Genomic DNA, 17945 nt, shown 5'->3' on the forward strand with positions numbered 1-17945 from the left:
ATATGTATGGATGGTAATTGTTATGTTATACATATTAGCATACATATTATAGTAATTGTGATTGCTGTTCCACTATCTTGGAATCCATTATTTTTATAAGATTATTTTGAACTTGCTCCAATTAATAAAAATTGTTCAAAAAGAAAGATTTAAAAAAATGTAATATAATGTTAATTAGGACTCAAGTAAATAAAACAGCATAGTATTTAAAAAATTTTATGCATTATTTTAGGTACTTTCATCACCTTGGACATTTGTATTTGCCGATTAGAAGCAACTAGCCTTATTGATGTGCGCACAACCGTTGAAAAAATTCGCTCTCAAAGAGCTCTTAGCATACAAATGCCAGACCAATATGTTTTTTGTCACCTGGCTCTCCTGGAATATGCCCTTAGTCATGGACTTTTGCAGGATGTGGATTTATCTGGGTTTAATGATAGTGATTCAGAGTCTGAGTAAAATACATTGTCCACTTTTCAAAAGTGGCATGTTTATTTATTTAAATAAGCTTTATTTTTACCAAGGTCAGTGTAAACACTGTTATGCTTTTGTTATGCTGCTGTCCTATTTATTTTTTTAAATGTGTTATTGCCAAAAAAAAAAAAAAAAAACTTGCAGCCTTTTTGTGTGAAAGTTTCCTGTTTGTGCTCATTAATAGATTCTTCCCTGAGGTAGCTTTTTCCATACTACTAGTTTACTTTCATGTTATTTGTGCAAATATTTGTTTTTGAATGCTTTTCAAAACATTTTGTAAATTATGGTTTCAGCTATTTATAAGTTTTTTATTTTTATACAAGCATTGAGTGTATGTTAAAATATATGTATATTTGCTTAAGATTTATGCAATTATTCCAAGAAGTAAGCAATTAACAGCAACTGCCTGTTACTTTAATTATTGATGATTTAGAAAATCAAATCAGCTATATAAATTACCGTATATAAAGTAATGAGTAATTTTGCTGCATTCTGCTAGAAACTAGAAAATATACTTTCTCAAAATTTTAAAATTAGTTACAAAGTTAATTACAGATGGCACTGCTAACAAAGAAAAACTGTAAAACAACGCTACCAAGCTGATGTCATTTACATAATAACTTGGCCTGGTCTAAGGACAAAATTACTACTTGTCCCTGCAAATATAATTAAAATGGTTGCAGCAAAAACAATTATATTTAGTTTTTATTTTCAATTTTGTTGTGCCATCTACTGACAAAGTTTGTAACTAATTTTTAAACTTGAAGAGAATAAATTAACTTGTTGCCTTAACAGAATGCAGCAAACCTTACATTACTTTTTTCTTCTATCTGATATTTTAAGTTGTCACCCAATACCATGAAAATAAATACCTAAAAGTAAATAAATTATGGTAGAACCTCGATTTAACAACCTTTGTGGGACTGGTCACAAGCGTAGTTAAAAGCGGAAAGTTGCAATATCGGAGGTATGAAAGTGATATAAAATAGCATAATAATACATATTTATCTTCTTATTTACTATGTAAACTAAAAATAAACAAATTTATTTTAAAAATTCAATATGATCAATTGATATGATTTTAATAAAATATTTAAAACTTATATCATTTAGATTTAAAAAAAAACACAGATCTTTTCATTTGTCTTGAATTCCTTAATTTTAATAAATGCAACGAATTTTCAAACATCTCATTTGTATCTATCTCTTTTTTTCTTGACCTTCATATCCTCGGGGGAAAAAAAATTGAGATTCTGTAACATAACCACACCGTTATTATAAGATGGAGAAGATGTGCCACATTCAGCTACATCTTCACCACTGCTTTCACCGAAAGATTCCATAATATCAGCGATTGAAGCGGACTGTGTCTTGCAAATTAAAACATTGCTGTCACATTGCGAATATTCTAATAACTCTGCATTATCCAGCTCTAACTCATTCTCCAAAATAACATCAGTGACAGCATCAAGCGCCGTTTCAAGAGGTCACACCACCGAAGGAGTAGAAAAACCACCTTTTAAGTTCCCAGTGACATCTAACGGACCTTTTTCCATTTTTTGATTGATAAACAGACATTGGTGTGAAAAGAGAATAGAATATGTTTCATTAATCAGTGCAATACCGGCTTAGAACCTATAGGGGATCGTGGAGTAATGTATGTGCATAATGGATGCCACCTCAATACGTGATGACTCACTAGAAAGATGAAGTCCCCTTCAACAAAAGCGATGTGATCTTTTCACTTGTCGGCGTTGAAGGAAACTTTGTTTGCTACCATCCTCAACGCGAGAAAAATAAAGAAAACATGAAATGTATCCATAGTTGGGTAAAAATACTGTAACTAAGTACGTCAGTATTTCCGGGTAGTAGTTAAGGAAGGCGCTTGTAATACCGGACTTATTTTAAATTATTAATATAGAAAATAAAATACCAGACTGAAATGATGCCAATAGAGGGAAGTTTTTATTAATGGAGTGGCTGGTTAAATCGGAGTTCTACTGTATTGGAAAAGTTATCATTAATTTAATTCTTACTCTTGAAAAGGAAGTTCTAATTTTTACATAAAATTTATTACAAAACCTGTATATAAATATAAATTTTTTCTTTCATTGAAAGCTACAACAGGGATGTTGATTTTCATTTTATAATTTTGTTTGCAATGATTCTATTCCTATATTATCAATGGTACATGTTTTTTTTTTAAAACATCATAATATTACTTATAAATGTCTTTAAATGCACTTTGCTAGTAGTTTCATATAACATATGCTATGTACATTGTTAAGCCAACTATAAAAATACATCTTATGTATATTTTTGGTAAATATCTGAATTTATAAAGAAATTTGAGAAAAAAAAATTTGTTTTATGATGAATAGAACATATCAAGCTCTTAAAGCTTTTGAGAAATAGCAGTGTGATTTTGTTTAAGAAATTCTTTAAGACTCAATTTTTTATTTTGATAAGACTGTAAAAGATATATATATATTTTCCTTCTGAATTTTTATTGTGATATGTGTCATATTTACACTTTTGTTTATCATTTATTTATATTTCATTATTTAAAAGTAATCATTTTCATTTTATCTGTGAAATTTCATTAACTGTATTTGAAACTAAATGCATGAATATAAATTGCAGAACTTTTGCTATAGTATTAATACTTTCTACAATAGTCACACTATTTGCTTTATAACAGGAAACTAACTACAGATGCATTTTCTTGTCTTAAAACAATTTTTAAAATTATTATTGTTAAAATGCCTAGCTATAGTTATGTTTCACTATTTAGAAAACTTGCGCATTAATGACTAACGCATTGTCCCATAACTTGCGCATTAATTGTAATAAATTTGTATATAATCTAAAAATTTTCACATTTGGGGAATTAGAAATACCAATTACATGCATAAAAGCGGGCATTCAATTAGTATTTAAGCTTGTTTTTGCTAAATTTTAAATTCCCTTTTTTTAGAACAAGAGGATGAAGGCATACAATATGTCTCCTTATTAGGACCCAATAACTTAAATGGCCCTAAAGTTGCAAACATTTTTTTTATATACTATGACATTAATTTACTGTAAGTATTTATAAAGACATTTCTACTAAATCAAAATAAAGAAGGGGAGAGCAAAATACATCCAATTGCCAAAATTTGTTATTCTTTTCAATAAGTGCACAATCTATTGTTTCTTAGTCACAGTCTATTTTTAGCATCTTTCTAAAAGCCTGTTGAACAAATTTTAATTAAATTTATGTAAAAATGTTCATTATCATATCCTCATAAGTTTTCATAATTTTCTTTTAAGACATAAAGATTAATATCAAAAATAAATATCATAGAATTTGTTTTTTTAAAAGTTCTTATAATTATTAAAACTTAATTTAATAATCAGGGTGAAAATTTGGAATTAAATTTGGACTACTTTCTGATTGGTTAGCTCAAATTTAAATTGAAGTTAACTATGTGTTGGATGATAATACAAGTTTCAATCAGTTTCTGATTGCTACTAGCAGACTTTGTCACCAGATATAATTTATCATTAATCAAAATAATTTTCCACCCACTTGCTACAGTGTTCAAATTACAACTCTCTGCTTGAAGAAAATACACAATTACAAGTATAATTACTTGCCAATCAAAATTTTGACTGCTTCCTGACATAAATAAGCTTAAGGAAGAAAGAAAAAAAAAACATTTTGTTCTTTTATTTTATCTCTATTATTATTATTCAAATTTTATTTTAATAAAATATACTAAATCTTCCTTTTATTCTTTCATTATATTCAAGAAAAAAATTGTTGATTGATTTACATTCTGTTGTTTTGGATAAAAATCTTCACATCAATTTGTGAAATATACAGTAATATGTGAAGTAAAATTCATAATTAAAAATATTTTAACTAGGCATTTCAATTATAGTCTAAATATTATTTAAATTTTTTTAATTGTTTATTTATTACAATTAATTTAAAAAAATAAACTTGTGTAAGGTACATTAAAATAATCGTTATAAAATAACCTTGCCTGGCATTTTATTAAGAGGATCTTATTGTAATGAGTTCACTTGTAATCTTGAGGTTAAGCATTTAGAGTGGAGTGTTCAAGAAAATTTATGCAAGTCATTTTTAAATATTTTTTGTAACTTGTTTTACTGATTCTGAACTATTATAAAATACATTTAAAAACAAATCTGATATATTCACCTGTGACATTTAAATGTGTTAGTGAGTGGTATTAATAAATTCTTTTTTATTATAGAAGTATAAAATTTGTGCACTTTTAAAACAAACTATCCTTTTACACAAGTGAAAAAAACATATTAAATAAATTAATGCTTTTGATAACAGTAATAACATTTACGTTTGTACATATTTCTCTTTTTCTGTAAGGAATTAAATGTTTCCTCGTCAAAAACTGCCAGCTACTGTCAAACTTATCAGTACAAATTTAACTTATCAGTCTTTGATTAATAAAATTGGTAAAACCAAGAATCCTTTTATCTAGTACATAGTCTAATTTGCAAAATGATGTATAATATTGAAAAGTGAAAGAAACAGTTCTTGAGAGCAGAAATAGAATTTTTAAAGCATTGTTTAAGCAATTATTAGCTGTTTATTTTTTTGTTATTAATCAATTTTTAGAAGTATATTAATAATATAATTTTAAAATCATTTGTGTATAATAAAAGTAATTATAACTTTTCAATCATCACAATAAAAATCTTACAATTGTGTTGATATAAATGGAGTATATAGTTATAAGTTTACTTGTTTAGAAATATAAAACATAATGACGTTTTTTTAAAGTAATGACTTATGAAATTAAACATTTTCTAAAACAGGACAAATTTCTAAAATGTTATAATACATTTATACATATTTTAAGTTAGGTTACAACTGTAAACATATTATATCATATAATTTTTAATTTCTAAAAATTAAATACTAGTTTTTAAGTTGCTGTAAATTTCTATTATACGGTTACTAATCATTGAACACATACACAATTTAAAAAAAAATTTGATCAATTTTATATGTTAAAATTGTTAAGCCATTTTAGGTTAATATGTTTTTTAAAATGTTCATATTTTCTTTTATTCATTTTCTGGTTTATTATTAACTCTCTAACAATTATGTTTCAGGTCTCTTGAAAAACACAAATTAGTTGAAATTTCTCTAGCTATTTACTGTGGTCGAACTAACTCCTGGTAGCTAAAAAAATTAAGTTGTGTTTTTATTGAGAGGATGCAGAAACATAAATTAAATTGAATTTTTTTATCTTATTCAATAATATAGATAGAATCTGGTTTTTGTTACAAGAAAAACACCAGCTAATAAAAAGGGTTAATACAGAGGGTTAATGATACAGTTTTTCTGCTACATACAATGTTCTACTATTTTTTAAAATTTATAATTAGGCATACATTGTAAAATTAATCCAGAACTAACAAAGACACATCTTCTAGCATTTCATTTCATTTTATAACCGTCATTGAACAGCTTACCCAAATTTTCAGTTTACGGCTACCACTATTCAATTCCGTAGCCTTGTAATTTTGAACCCAATCCAGAAGACAAGACCTCCTGGATCAGTATCCTCAGAGGTATTGATTTGTTATGGGAACTTGGAGGGCTTTGTGATCCTGGCAGATTTAATGTGCACCAGTTTACCATTTAATACGCGAGAATTCTTCAGGTGGATTCCCGTTCTCATGAACTTAAGTCCAACGCCCTATCCCGGCGCTTCTAGCAACCATTGAAGTTTCTTCTGAGACCATATTGTCCATTAACTATCGAGTAAAATCTAAATCAGATTACTAGTGTTGATCAGCCAGCTGATATCAGATGTGCCATTATCGATTTTCAAATTTGTTGCTCCATGTAATTTTGAATCTAACCTAGATGTTAACTCCTGGATCGAGCATTAGGGCAAACTTTTTGCTGTGAAAATTGTTTAATAATTGTTGTGGAAATTGTTGTAAAATCCAAGAAAGTCTTGATATGGTAATCAGACCATCACTAGGGATTAGAGCATTATGATCAGGGCAAATCAAGCTGCATACAAATCGCTTAACCATCTCAAATTATTGGAAGTTGGGTCACCTCATTGGGAGGTTAAATTTTTGACTACAATGGTCTTAGAGAGAGCTTCATTCAATTCCCCAGAAAACATTCGCTTGTAAGAATAATTCCTTATCTATAAAATTATTTTTGTTTTTCTAAATTACTTAGGATGGAAAATTGTTTAATAATACTGTCATTTGTATTATGTGTGAAGAAAATCCAGGAAAGCCTTGTATGATAATCATACCATGACTAGGGATTAGAGCATTGTGATCATGGTGAATCAAGCTGCATACAAAACATTTAGCTATCACAAATGATTGGAACTTGGGTTACCTCGTTGGGGGGTGTAAATTTTTGACTCTAATGGTCTTAGATAGAGCTTCCAGAAAACACTCGCTTGTAAGAATTCTTTATCTATGAAATTATTTTTGATTTTTTTTTTTCTAAATTATTTTGGATGAAAAATTCAGAAGTTGATATTTTATCTGTATTATATTGTTGTAAAACATTCAGTGTTACAATACAGGCTTTACAATTGCTGTTGTAAATGTTGCATTGTTCCATTATTTTTGTAAATAAATTACTTTTAATATTTAAATATATTCTATTCTTCTGTGTTATACATTGTTCTTGATGTATAGATTTCTGTAGATGTACACAAAATATTTATTACAAAAAATAAATAAAAGTAATAACTGTAGTATTTTTCTAATACAATTAAATGTTATTGATGTATTATGTATGTTAGTATTAATTGGTAGGTGATACTAGAATTATTTATTACTATTTGTCCAAAATTAGTTTTATTTTTTTCTAAATTTAAGTATTTTTAGAAACCACAAAACATTTAATTGAAAAAGGAAGAATGCCAGATATTTAAAGACTAATTTTTCATACAAGTTTTCTAAAATTGAAAATTTTTCATACAGTTGTAAAAGAATAGGAAAGATATGAATCAATATCAAACTACAGTATTTCTAAACCTTCAATCAATCACTGCCATTCTAATATAGTGCAAAATTTTAGTTTTATATTTATAGGAATTCAATCAAGAGCAAGAAAAAATTCTGTTGATAAAAAAAATTTTAATAGGGGAATCTAGTTAAAAATTACTGAAGAAAGCTTTATATTTTAGCATTTGGTATGATAGCTTAAAAGTAAATAAACAGTTACAATGAATAAATATTTAATGTAAATAAAATGTAAAACATATCAACTGAAATTGGTTTTCTAAATTTTTTTTTTTTAGTGGATGATTATTTTTTTTTATAAATGTTAAACAATTTAAACTTAAAACTAATTTTTTTTTATCTAATCAAATTTATATTTACTTACTTTTCTTCTTGTTACTATTAAAATGTAAATTTGCACATGTGTGTACTACTGTACAAGCGTTTCTTTTTTTAAAAAATTATTTTAAGTGTAGTTGCATAAAGTTTTCAAATTTGTGGTTTTTAAAAGAATTTATACTTCAACAAAGATTCAAATGTTGTGTTTCCTAAAATGCTTAATCTTGTTTTATCTTAAATTTTAAACAACTGTTTTGAAAGAATCTCTCAATTCTTAAGAGTTGTGCTTTGTTAAAAAATATATACCTTTGAGGAATAATTTATACTCATATTTTGAGCAAATTTCATACATTTTTGTTAATGAATTGTATTGGTGACTTTTCACATTTCATCAAAAATAAAGCATGTTGTTTATTTGTATTTTGTTTCTTTAACATTTAAGTAGAACATTACAGCTTACAATGCATGTTGAGCAAAATTTGCTGATTTATAGAATTTAACATAATCATTGATTTCAATCAAAAATGAGATAAAAACATTAATAAAAAATGGATGACTATATATATTTCATATTATTAAGGACCATGAACTGAAAAATAAAGCAGTGTTTTAGAAAGAACGAACTTCCTTTCATCATGCAGTTGAGAATACAATGAAAGAAAAGAGGATTAAGAAAAGTGTCGGTAACAAAATTTAGAGTAAAAATGGGTTATGGGTAAAAAACTGTACAAAAACATAAAATTACCTGAAACAGTATCCCTAAAGTTTCAGATAAAAATTTTGATTTTTTTTCATTCACATTAATTAATAAAAAAATAATCAGGCTCTGAATTTTAGTTGACACAGGAATTAATCTTTGCATCTTGAAACTGGATAAGGACAAGTCCCAATTATGTTTAGCTTTTAAAAATTTAAATATTTCTTGACTGGTAACATATCAAAGGTGGTCATTAACCATTTTTTCTAATAACTTTCATTTGTCCAATATAGTCATAAAAAAATACTATAAATGTCTGCTATCATAAGGCACATAAAATATTTTGTGATATGCGGTATGGTCTTATCAAAAGATAGTATAAATGCAAAAATAGTAAAAATTATTTTTAGAGTCGAAAGTTAAATTAGAAAAAAAGTTATTTTAGAAAAAACTAAGCATCTCAAACAAACAAACTTTCTCATTTTTTAAAGCTAACTAATTTTTATGATATAAAATTAAATGCAAACTTAAACAAAAACCTATTTGTTTATTTATTTAAAATAGTTCTATCATTCACAATTGGTAGATTTGTTTTTACTCATAATAGCTGTAAAGGTCAGTTTTTTTTGTTGTTAAATTTCATTCATCCGGTTTTTATGATGCCAACACAAGGGGCATTTCTGCACCAAAAAAATGACACCGAGTACCTATAGTTAAAATTGTTTTTTAAAAAAATATGTACCTTTGATAACATTTCGAAATCAATGAAAGTAACCCCTAAGAACGATAACCTCCATTAACGACCATTTTATGGTGGTACAGAGAGGGGTCCTGAAAGGTTTCACAGCATAAAAATTTTTCCATACCATTTAAATACCAGATTATTTAATAAAACCAGTTACCGTAATTGAAGAACATGCAACATTTTATGGTGAATTTGCGAACGTAAGTTTCAGAATATATTGAAACATGAGAATGCTATTTGCAAATCATCTTTATCCAAAGAAAACCATGTAACCTAAATATCTTGCAGAATAAAGCGATTTTTTAAACAATGAATCATACAATATGCAACATATTATTTCAATATCTTATTCTTTAACATAACATATTTCAATGTTTTTAACACACATATTGTAAATTATAGAAAACCTTGTGAATGTGCATTAGAAATACTATAGTACAATCTACATTTTATTTTTTAAGCACTTATTTTATTTCTTCAACTTTCTTGCCTAGAAGACTCGATTATAACTGTAAAAATGATTATCCCTAAAATTTTGTATATAGCTATAATAAGTTATGTAAATTTGATTTTAGAATGAAATCCTCGTATAAATATAGTAAGAGCAACATAAGAAATCTAAATAATGTCAGATAAAAAGTTCATGTATTTACATTCTAAAAGCTTAGAAAATCATATATAACTTATAAATCATTCAAATTTTATTTTCAAAGGAGATTAGAAGAAAAAAAACTTTACTTTTTGGACAGAATATTGTTAAAAATTGTCTATTGCCTAGAAACTTCGAGAAACTTCTTCAATTTTAATTATCAATTAAACCTCTCCGAGAAATCACAGAACATTATTAAAAAATTTTTTTTTACAGTTAGAGCTTGGTTGCCTAGCAACCGAGTAAAAATAAGTATTCCTCTTTTGAATTCCTCTTTCGAACTAAACTCAGTCCCGGTTGTTGGGCTGCCCGCCTGTTCGCTTCCCGTTATTTTGACAACGTTTTGTTGTTTTATCTATCTCATTCGCTTTTTAATTCTGTTTTAATCTATTTATTCACTACATTGGGCTTTTTATTTGGCTTATTTACATTGCCTTTCCTTGCTTTGCAAATTTTAGCGTCGCCTTTTAATTGTATTTGATAATTGTTTGTTTTACCACTTTACATCTTCACCTCCTTTTGTTTTACATTTGAGATTTTCTTGGCTCATTACGCCTTGTTCTTCTGTCTTACCTGTTGTCCATTTGTCATCGACTGTATTGGTTCTTTGACCTATATTAACTTAGGACCTCCGTTTACCTGTGACCTTTTAATGTTTTCTTATGTTCACTTCAGGTACACGTTTTTTTTAATGGTTCACTTCATGTTTTACTGTTCTTGAATACATCACTGTGATGTGTTGTAAAATTTTTCATTTGTGTCTTTGGCTCACTATAAGGGAAGCCCTGTCGGCTTCGGCACTATAAGGCGGGACTCTCGGGGCATTTTAATTATTTTACTGCTGTTGCCATCAGACTCTGTAATGTTTACATAATGTTACTCTGTAACGTTACTTTTTGTATTTTATGTACTTTTCTGTTTTTCTTGATTTTAATAAACATTTACCCGTATGCCCTAAATTGGGGCAGGTCGGAGTAAATATTTCATTCCTCTTTTGAATTAGTGTATGGGTTATCTTAAAATATTCATTTGTTGGTGCGACTTTAGTTGGCTGTTCTCTGAACTATTGCCAATTATATAAACCTTTATTGCAACCCAATTTTTTCTTTTTCAATTTTTGCGAAATTTTTTTCATAGATAGTGCGTTTTTATGTCTGATTTTGTAACTTAGTTAATAGTTAGCACTAATTAATTAGTATATTTGAGGTCACTCCCAGGAACCATTAAGATTGACACTTAGTACGTGAAAACCCGATCATTAGAACGAAAGTTATTCAGGGTGATAACTTTTTTTTTTTTGCGAACTGTACTGTAACATAATAATGTATTTAACTTTAATTTTTTATTTAAAGACAGAGCAATGTGAAAATCTAAAAAAAGCAATAAACTTAAAAATCTAATACAATCGTTGAAAAATTTTTTTTCAGTCTGTATTGTCTTATCTTAACCTATTTTCAGATACAATGTGTAAAAATATTTGATAATCGTAAAATTATAATAAATGAAAGAAATATCATAATTGCTAACATTTTTCTCCACCCTTGTCCCATGTTCTACTGCTTAAGTAAAATCATAAGTAACTCTGATCTAGATCAGGACTGTCCAACTGCAAAGAGCCCACGGGCCAGAATTCCGGTCACTGATCACCTGGCGGGCCGCAGTTTGAAAAAGTTGAACAATACCCTCTTACCTCTTATACAATAACAATTAATAGTTGAATTATTAATTATAAAACAATGGAATAGAACGATTATAAAACAATTTGTTTACATTTTATAGGGAAAACTGAGGACGATCAGACTGAATAAGAAGTTGGCGGGCCACATGTGCCGGTGGAACACATGCGGCCCGCCAGTTGGACAGCCCTAATCTAGATGATAAAGATCTTAAGTATAGAAACAAACAATTTAATAAATTTCATTAACTTCATGAAAAAATAAAAGTACAAATATTTAATCACTAAATAGTACCCAATACACTTTTTAATAGAAGTAAATTTCTCTCATCAGAAGATTGGTCAGTTTCAGGAACTTCTGTGTCAGTTAAAACAGTTCTATTTGAGAATTCTTTCTCCTTGCCCTCATCAGTCTCTGAGGAATTCTTCTTGCGTTTCTTTTTTTCAATACCCCGAGAATAGAAATTTACTTCTCTTTTAACTTGAGCAATTTCTGCTTTCATTTTTTGTACTTTTCTAGATTTTTCATATGCTTTCTTTTCGCTTAAGTGGCTCCATTGAAATCTAGAACACAGTTTTGATAGAATAAAAAACAATGAACTTACTTTATTTCTACTAACTTACTTTACTTACAGAAACTTTAGCACATTTTAACATTGATTTAAAATACAGAACATGTCTAATAATATGAAGAAAAAAGGTTACACTAGTCGTTTATGAAAAAGGTATTGTTATGTAAGAAATAAAATATTGGGTGATATACTTGTCTTAACAACATTTTCATTTTCTTGCCAACAAAATTCCCATAGGACTTTCAGTTAACTTCTTATAGGGCTTTCAGTTAACTTTTGAATTAAAAATCAATGAAATGTCTGAACCAAATTTTTAAATTCTTTAGATTTAATAAATATATAATAGCTCTTGTATTTCTTATTCATTCTAAATTAATATCAATATTTAAATTACAATAATTATGCTGAATTTTTCGTTAAAGGAGTGGGAAATTACGAAGCTTTAATTTACTATTACATTTTTAGCAAAAAAAAGAAGTACACTTGATAAGCTAGGCTGATAAATGGGCCACTAAAAAAATTCTTTTTGGCTAAACTATCTGATACTGAAAATGAGGGAGATCAAAACTTAATAGATTGACTGCCTAGAAAAAAAAAAACAGAAAACTATTTAACTGACTGGGAAACCTTAGCCAAGCACAGGTGAGATGGGATAGCATTCCGAGGAAGGCCTATCTAGACCAGTCATCCCAATGAAAATTTACTAAAAGTTAATTACATTTATAAAACAGATTGTTCCATTATTAAAAGCTTACTTAAATAGGCTGGCACTTAAACCACAAGTTGTAAGAGGTACAAGCAAGGAATGATTTTTTTACATCAAGGAGTTGGTATTAAAACAAATAGTAGAGCTTGAAATAAAGCTCTAATACTTACAAAGAAACTGTAGAAAAATTAAAAAAAAAAAATAATGTTTACTTTCATTAATGCTGTGTAAGAAATTGAAGTCATTACTTTTGCAAGATTATATTCTGCATGAAAAACCATTCCTCTTATTTAATAGTACTAATAGGTGATTTTATGACAATGTTGTCATTTTTTATTGAAAAAATATTAATTGAACACTGGATCATTATAAGACAGGGCTAATGATGATGCAGATCACAAGGTCGATAGTTAACCCCTCCCTCTTAACGTTTCAAAGAGTTTGAAGGAATTTTATTGCAGAAAAAGAGTCATAAAGGGTAATTGCTCTTTTAAAAGGCGTCTCATTGATTGTAAAGTTGCTCAATTATTACAAGAACTGACTGTAATTCTCGATCAAAATGAATCACGGAATCTCAAACTGGAATGTGAAAGCAAAAGATTCGCTGAAGATTTCAACGCCCTGAGAAAAGTCAGAAAACAAGCCATCTGTATAGACATGTAACCAAACCAGTACATTAAACATAATGCGTTTATAATTAAACATAATGCATTTACATAATCAGATTCCCTAGTTGTCGAAGGCTTCAACTATAAATGAAAAAGCAAAAATAAATAATAAAATAAAAATATACATACTTAGGCAGATATTTTATGCTCCATAAAGCATCATAATAAGGTGTATGCCTTTTCCCTCCAACTTGAGAACCATTAAGGCATTGGGCTACTTGTTTAGCAACTTTCTTTTTGGTAAATTCTACCCAACCTTCAGCAAAAAATTTACTCGGTTTTCCGGGTTTAGTTTTTTCTGCAGTATGAAAAGAGAAAATTTATAAACATTAAAGTGCTTAAAGTAAATACATTTTTAAAATCATCTAATTCATTCACTTATAGAAAGTGTGATAAAAAAGTTTAGCATTTCGAAGGCTTCTTTGAGCCCTTCCATGCATCACCGATAGCAATATTTTCGTATCGGTACATGTTCGCACCGACTAGAATCAGCAAGGCGCCAAAGGATCTTAAAATTTTTAAAAATTAAAAAAAAATATGCGGAGGATTGTCTGGGGATGACTACCAGTTTATCCCCTACAGCATGGTATTTTTTAGCTTCTCACATGCCATTGCCCAGAAGTCAACAAAATTTTGTACTGATATGGAAGTCTTCCTGAGATACATAAGTATATTCAATTCTAAATGGAATTGATGTGTCTTTTATTTGGTTACAAAGTGCACACAGAAAATGCTAAAAGAAGAACAATGTATCCAAATGGGTCCAACCAACTGTTATTCTCTCTTGAGTTAACCAAAAAATAAAAAATTACAGATGTTCATCAGAGAAGAACAAATGTTTGAAGTAAAGAGGAATATCATGTCTGTAAAAAGTACTATAAGAAAACACAAATATTTTTAATTCAAAATAGAAAAAACTTCTTTGAAAAAAATGCGCTAAAAAGCAGCAGAAATTTAAGAAAAAAGTAGCAATAAAGAAAAAGAAAATGAAGGAAATAAAAATATGACCACCGAAGCCGACGTCTTCAGGGGGTACCGGCCCCGGTAGCCATAAAAACAAAACCATTTCTGATTGAGGGAGAAGCAAATGCTTAAATTAACTCCATCAGTACCCCGATGGTTTTGCATAGAAGTCCAGGAAAAAAATGCAATATAAACAACAAATTAAGAAAAGAAACTCAAACAGTTATTCTAACTTATTACTTCGATTTACTTCGGACAAAAAGTTACTAAGTCATATATTTTGTTTAATATAAAAAATGTAAAATGTTTAAGAAATGTAAAAATAAAAAATTTAAAACTTGTCCTTTGGCTGATAGTTCTCAGATTAACAGCCATTCTAATGTACTTTTTTGTAAAAGTTTTAATATTATTTATTTAATTCAGTGCAATTGTTGTAATTTGTGTTATGTTGGTCAGACTGGTCTTGAATTTCATAAGCGGATTAATTCCCACAGGTCTGCTATAAAAAATTTTAATAATAGTAATTGTTCTACTGATTATGAAATTTTGCATTTTAAATTTCATGATTTTGATAATGTTACTCTTTTTATTTTAGATTTTATGGACAATTTAGATAATAGACTTGATTTAGAAAATATTTACATTGGTAGTCTTAAAACTCTTTTTCCATATGGATTAAATAGTAAATTTAATGGGGAAGGTAATGTTAATACTGAAGATTATTGTATTTATGATAAATTAAAAGTTTTTGATTTTCCTGGTATTTTTGATTCAAAATATAGGAATAAAAGAGGGGGTGGAAAAAGTAAAGTAAAAGTTATTGAGTTTGATGAATTTTCGAATTTTTGCAACTTACCTGTTAATTTGAATAATATTTTCAATATTAGGAAATTTTATTATTGGTTTTAAAAATAAAGTTCTTAAAAATTTCCTTATTAATTTTGGTTCTAAAATTAAATTTGATACTTAACTTGTTAAATTTATTGTTTTGGATTTGATTAAATCAAAAATTGGGGTTAGTAAAACTGATATGCTCTTTAATAAGACTTCTAAAGTTGAAAAGGTTTTTTGTACTATTAATTTTCATGATAAGAAATTTGAAATTGCTAAGTTACCACAGATTATTCATGGTCTTTCTGATTTTTTCCCTTTAAAACAAATTAAGGTTTCTGCTGCTTTTAAATATTCTTCTACGCTTAGATTGTAATTACAATTGTACGCTGTGTAATTACAATTTTTTAAGTCGAAATCTTAATTGTATTTCTAAATTTGATTGTTTTTGTAATGAAGAGGATTTTTCAAAATTTATTGATAATGATTATGGACATGTTATTACAGGAAATTTGGAGATTGTGGGTGATCAAGATTTAATCAGCATTTTAAGTAAAGGTTCAAAATTTAGGACCAGAGTTAAAATGAAGAAAGAAGATTTTATTTTATCTATTAAAAAGGATCTTGACTTTTTTATTGCAAAAATTTCCCGAAAATATCATTGGCCCGTTGAGGGTTTTTCTGAGTGGAAAGCTAAAATTATTGAAAGGGTAAAATTTAATTTATTTAATAACTGTTTTAGTTCATTTCCTAAAGGTACTTATATAGATTATGATTTATCTAGGAAAATTAAAAATCTTAAGGATAAATTTATTGTTACTGTTGTAGATAAAGCTTCAAATAATTTCTGTATTATATGTAAATATTTTTTTAAAAAATTTATTATTGGGGAATATAATGCAAATAATACTTTTTTAAAATTAAAAGAAGATAAAAAAGTTATTGAAAAGAGAGTTATTGCATTTAGTAAAAAATTAAAATTTAAATTAAATAGGATTACATTTCCATATTTATTTCCAATTGTTAAATTTCATAAAAATCCGATTAAATTTAGGTTTATTGCGTGTGATACTAATAGTTATAATTCTGATATTAGTAAAAGGTTTTTTAAAAATTATTTTGCTTAAAATTAAAAAAGAAAAAAATATTGTTATAAACAGTAATGTTGAAGTTTTGGATTATATTAATAATAATGATATTTCCAGCATTAATACTTTTGATTTCGAAAATTTATATACCAGTATACCACATGGAAAGATTATTGAAATTCGTGAAGGGATTTATGATAAGTATTTATTTAATGAGAAAATTGATAAGTTTAATTGGTTGGATTTATGTAGGTTTAATCTTTTTGAGAATGTTCTTTTTAATGGTTTAGATTTTTACAAACAAATTATTGGAATTCCACAAGGTAATTCCTTTTCTGGGGCTTTTGCCAATATTTTTTTGCATTTTTTTGAGGCTAAATTTCTTGAGCATAATGAATTTAATGCTTTTAGATATATTGATGATTTGATTTTGTTTAATTGTGATAATTATAATTTTATTTATAGTATTTATCCTGGAGATTTAGTCTTGAAGAAAACTAATGAAGATTGTTTTAATGTTGAATATTTAGATTTTAAAATTGATATTGTTAACAACTTTATTAAAATTGGTGTCTTTGATAAAAGAAAAGCTTTTAAATTTAAAGTTATTTTTTTCTGCAACTTTAATACTAATTTGTGTAATAAAATATTTAAAAATTTAGTTTTTTCACAATTGGTTAGAATCAAAAGTATTTGTAATAATGTTGAAAGTTTTCAGGAAGCTGTGAATTGTTTTTTAAATAATTTGAGTAATAATGATTTTCCTTTTAATTTTTGTAATGTTAATTTTTTAATTAAAAAAATGAATGTAGAATTCTAGGTTTATCCCCTTCACAAACTCACAAATCTATCACAAGTAAAATCTTGGAAGAGAAGAGATAATTTCAGACAAACCCATTGAGTAATACTGAAGAAATAAGTGAGGCAAAGATAATGTCATACAATGTGCAGTGTAAGATTTACTTACCAGGTTTCAAAAATAATCTACGTACTTCTCCAAAATCAGAAAAGATTTCACGAACTTTTTTTACAGTCATGTATCTGGGTATAAAGTTTAAATAAATTATTCCAGGCTTTTTAAGTTTCTTCGTGGTATCAATTTTTTTTTCTTTATTTCCAAATTTCTCTATTTCCACACTCTCGTTGGTCATTTCTTCCACTTCCTGACTTATTTCTTCTTCCATATTGAATTTTTGGAAACAAATTTTATCAACTCGAAATATTGACAGTACTACAGTATACCTTGACAAATGCAAATACCAGAAAGATCATAAACAAAAAATATTTACAGTTCACATGCGGTTCAGTTTTCGGTGGTTTCAGTATCAAACAGGGGTATCAAGTCTTCCGTTTCTTCAGTTTTGTATTTAAATTATTTATATAGAAAGTAACAGAAGAATATACTAAGATGAAACAGTTTAAAATGTTTAACATTACAAACTTATAGAGGCCTATAATCATGATTTGAAACTATGTGCAAAAGTTTAACTGGCTTGCAGCTTACTAATATTAAAA

General features: G+C 27.4%; 2 protein-coding genes across 2 annotated transcripts in view; one reads left to right on the forward strand and one right to left on the reverse strand.

Moving 5' to 3' along the window:
* Positions 1-1419, forward strand: part of LOC107450774 (tyrosine-protein phosphatase non-receptor type 9) — a 35961-nt gene extending 34542 nt beyond the window's left edge. The window contains exon 11 of the mRNA XM_016066672.4: positions 233-1419. Coding sequence (XP_015922158.2) covers positions 233-459 — 227 coding nt within the window. The 3' untranslated portion in view covers positions 460-1419. The remainder of the gene's footprint in view (positions 1-232) is intronic.
* Positions 1420-11852: 10433 nt separating this feature from the next.
* On the reverse strand, positions 11853-17885 carry LOC107450779 (uncharacterized). The gene is made up of 3 exons (XM_016066677.5): positions 17398-17885; positions 13678-13846; positions 11853-12166 (listed from the first exon to the last, which is right to left on the reverse strand). Exons 1-3 carry the CDS (start codon positions 17612-17614, stop codon positions 11887-11889), a joined length of 666 nt encoding a protein of 221 aa, XP_015922163.2. The 5' UTR covers positions 17615-17885; the 3' UTR covers positions 11853-11886.
* Positions 17886-17945: the final 60 nt, after the last annotated feature.

Source organism: Parasteatoda tepidariorum, chromosome 10 (genome assembly GCF_982258835.1).
Source record: "Parasteatoda tepidariorum strain Cologne lab strain chromosome 10, Ptep-v5.0, whole genome shotgun sequence".
Taxonomy (NCBI): Eukaryota; Metazoa; Arthropoda; class Arachnida; order Araneae; family Theridiidae; genus Parasteatoda; species Parasteatoda tepidariorum.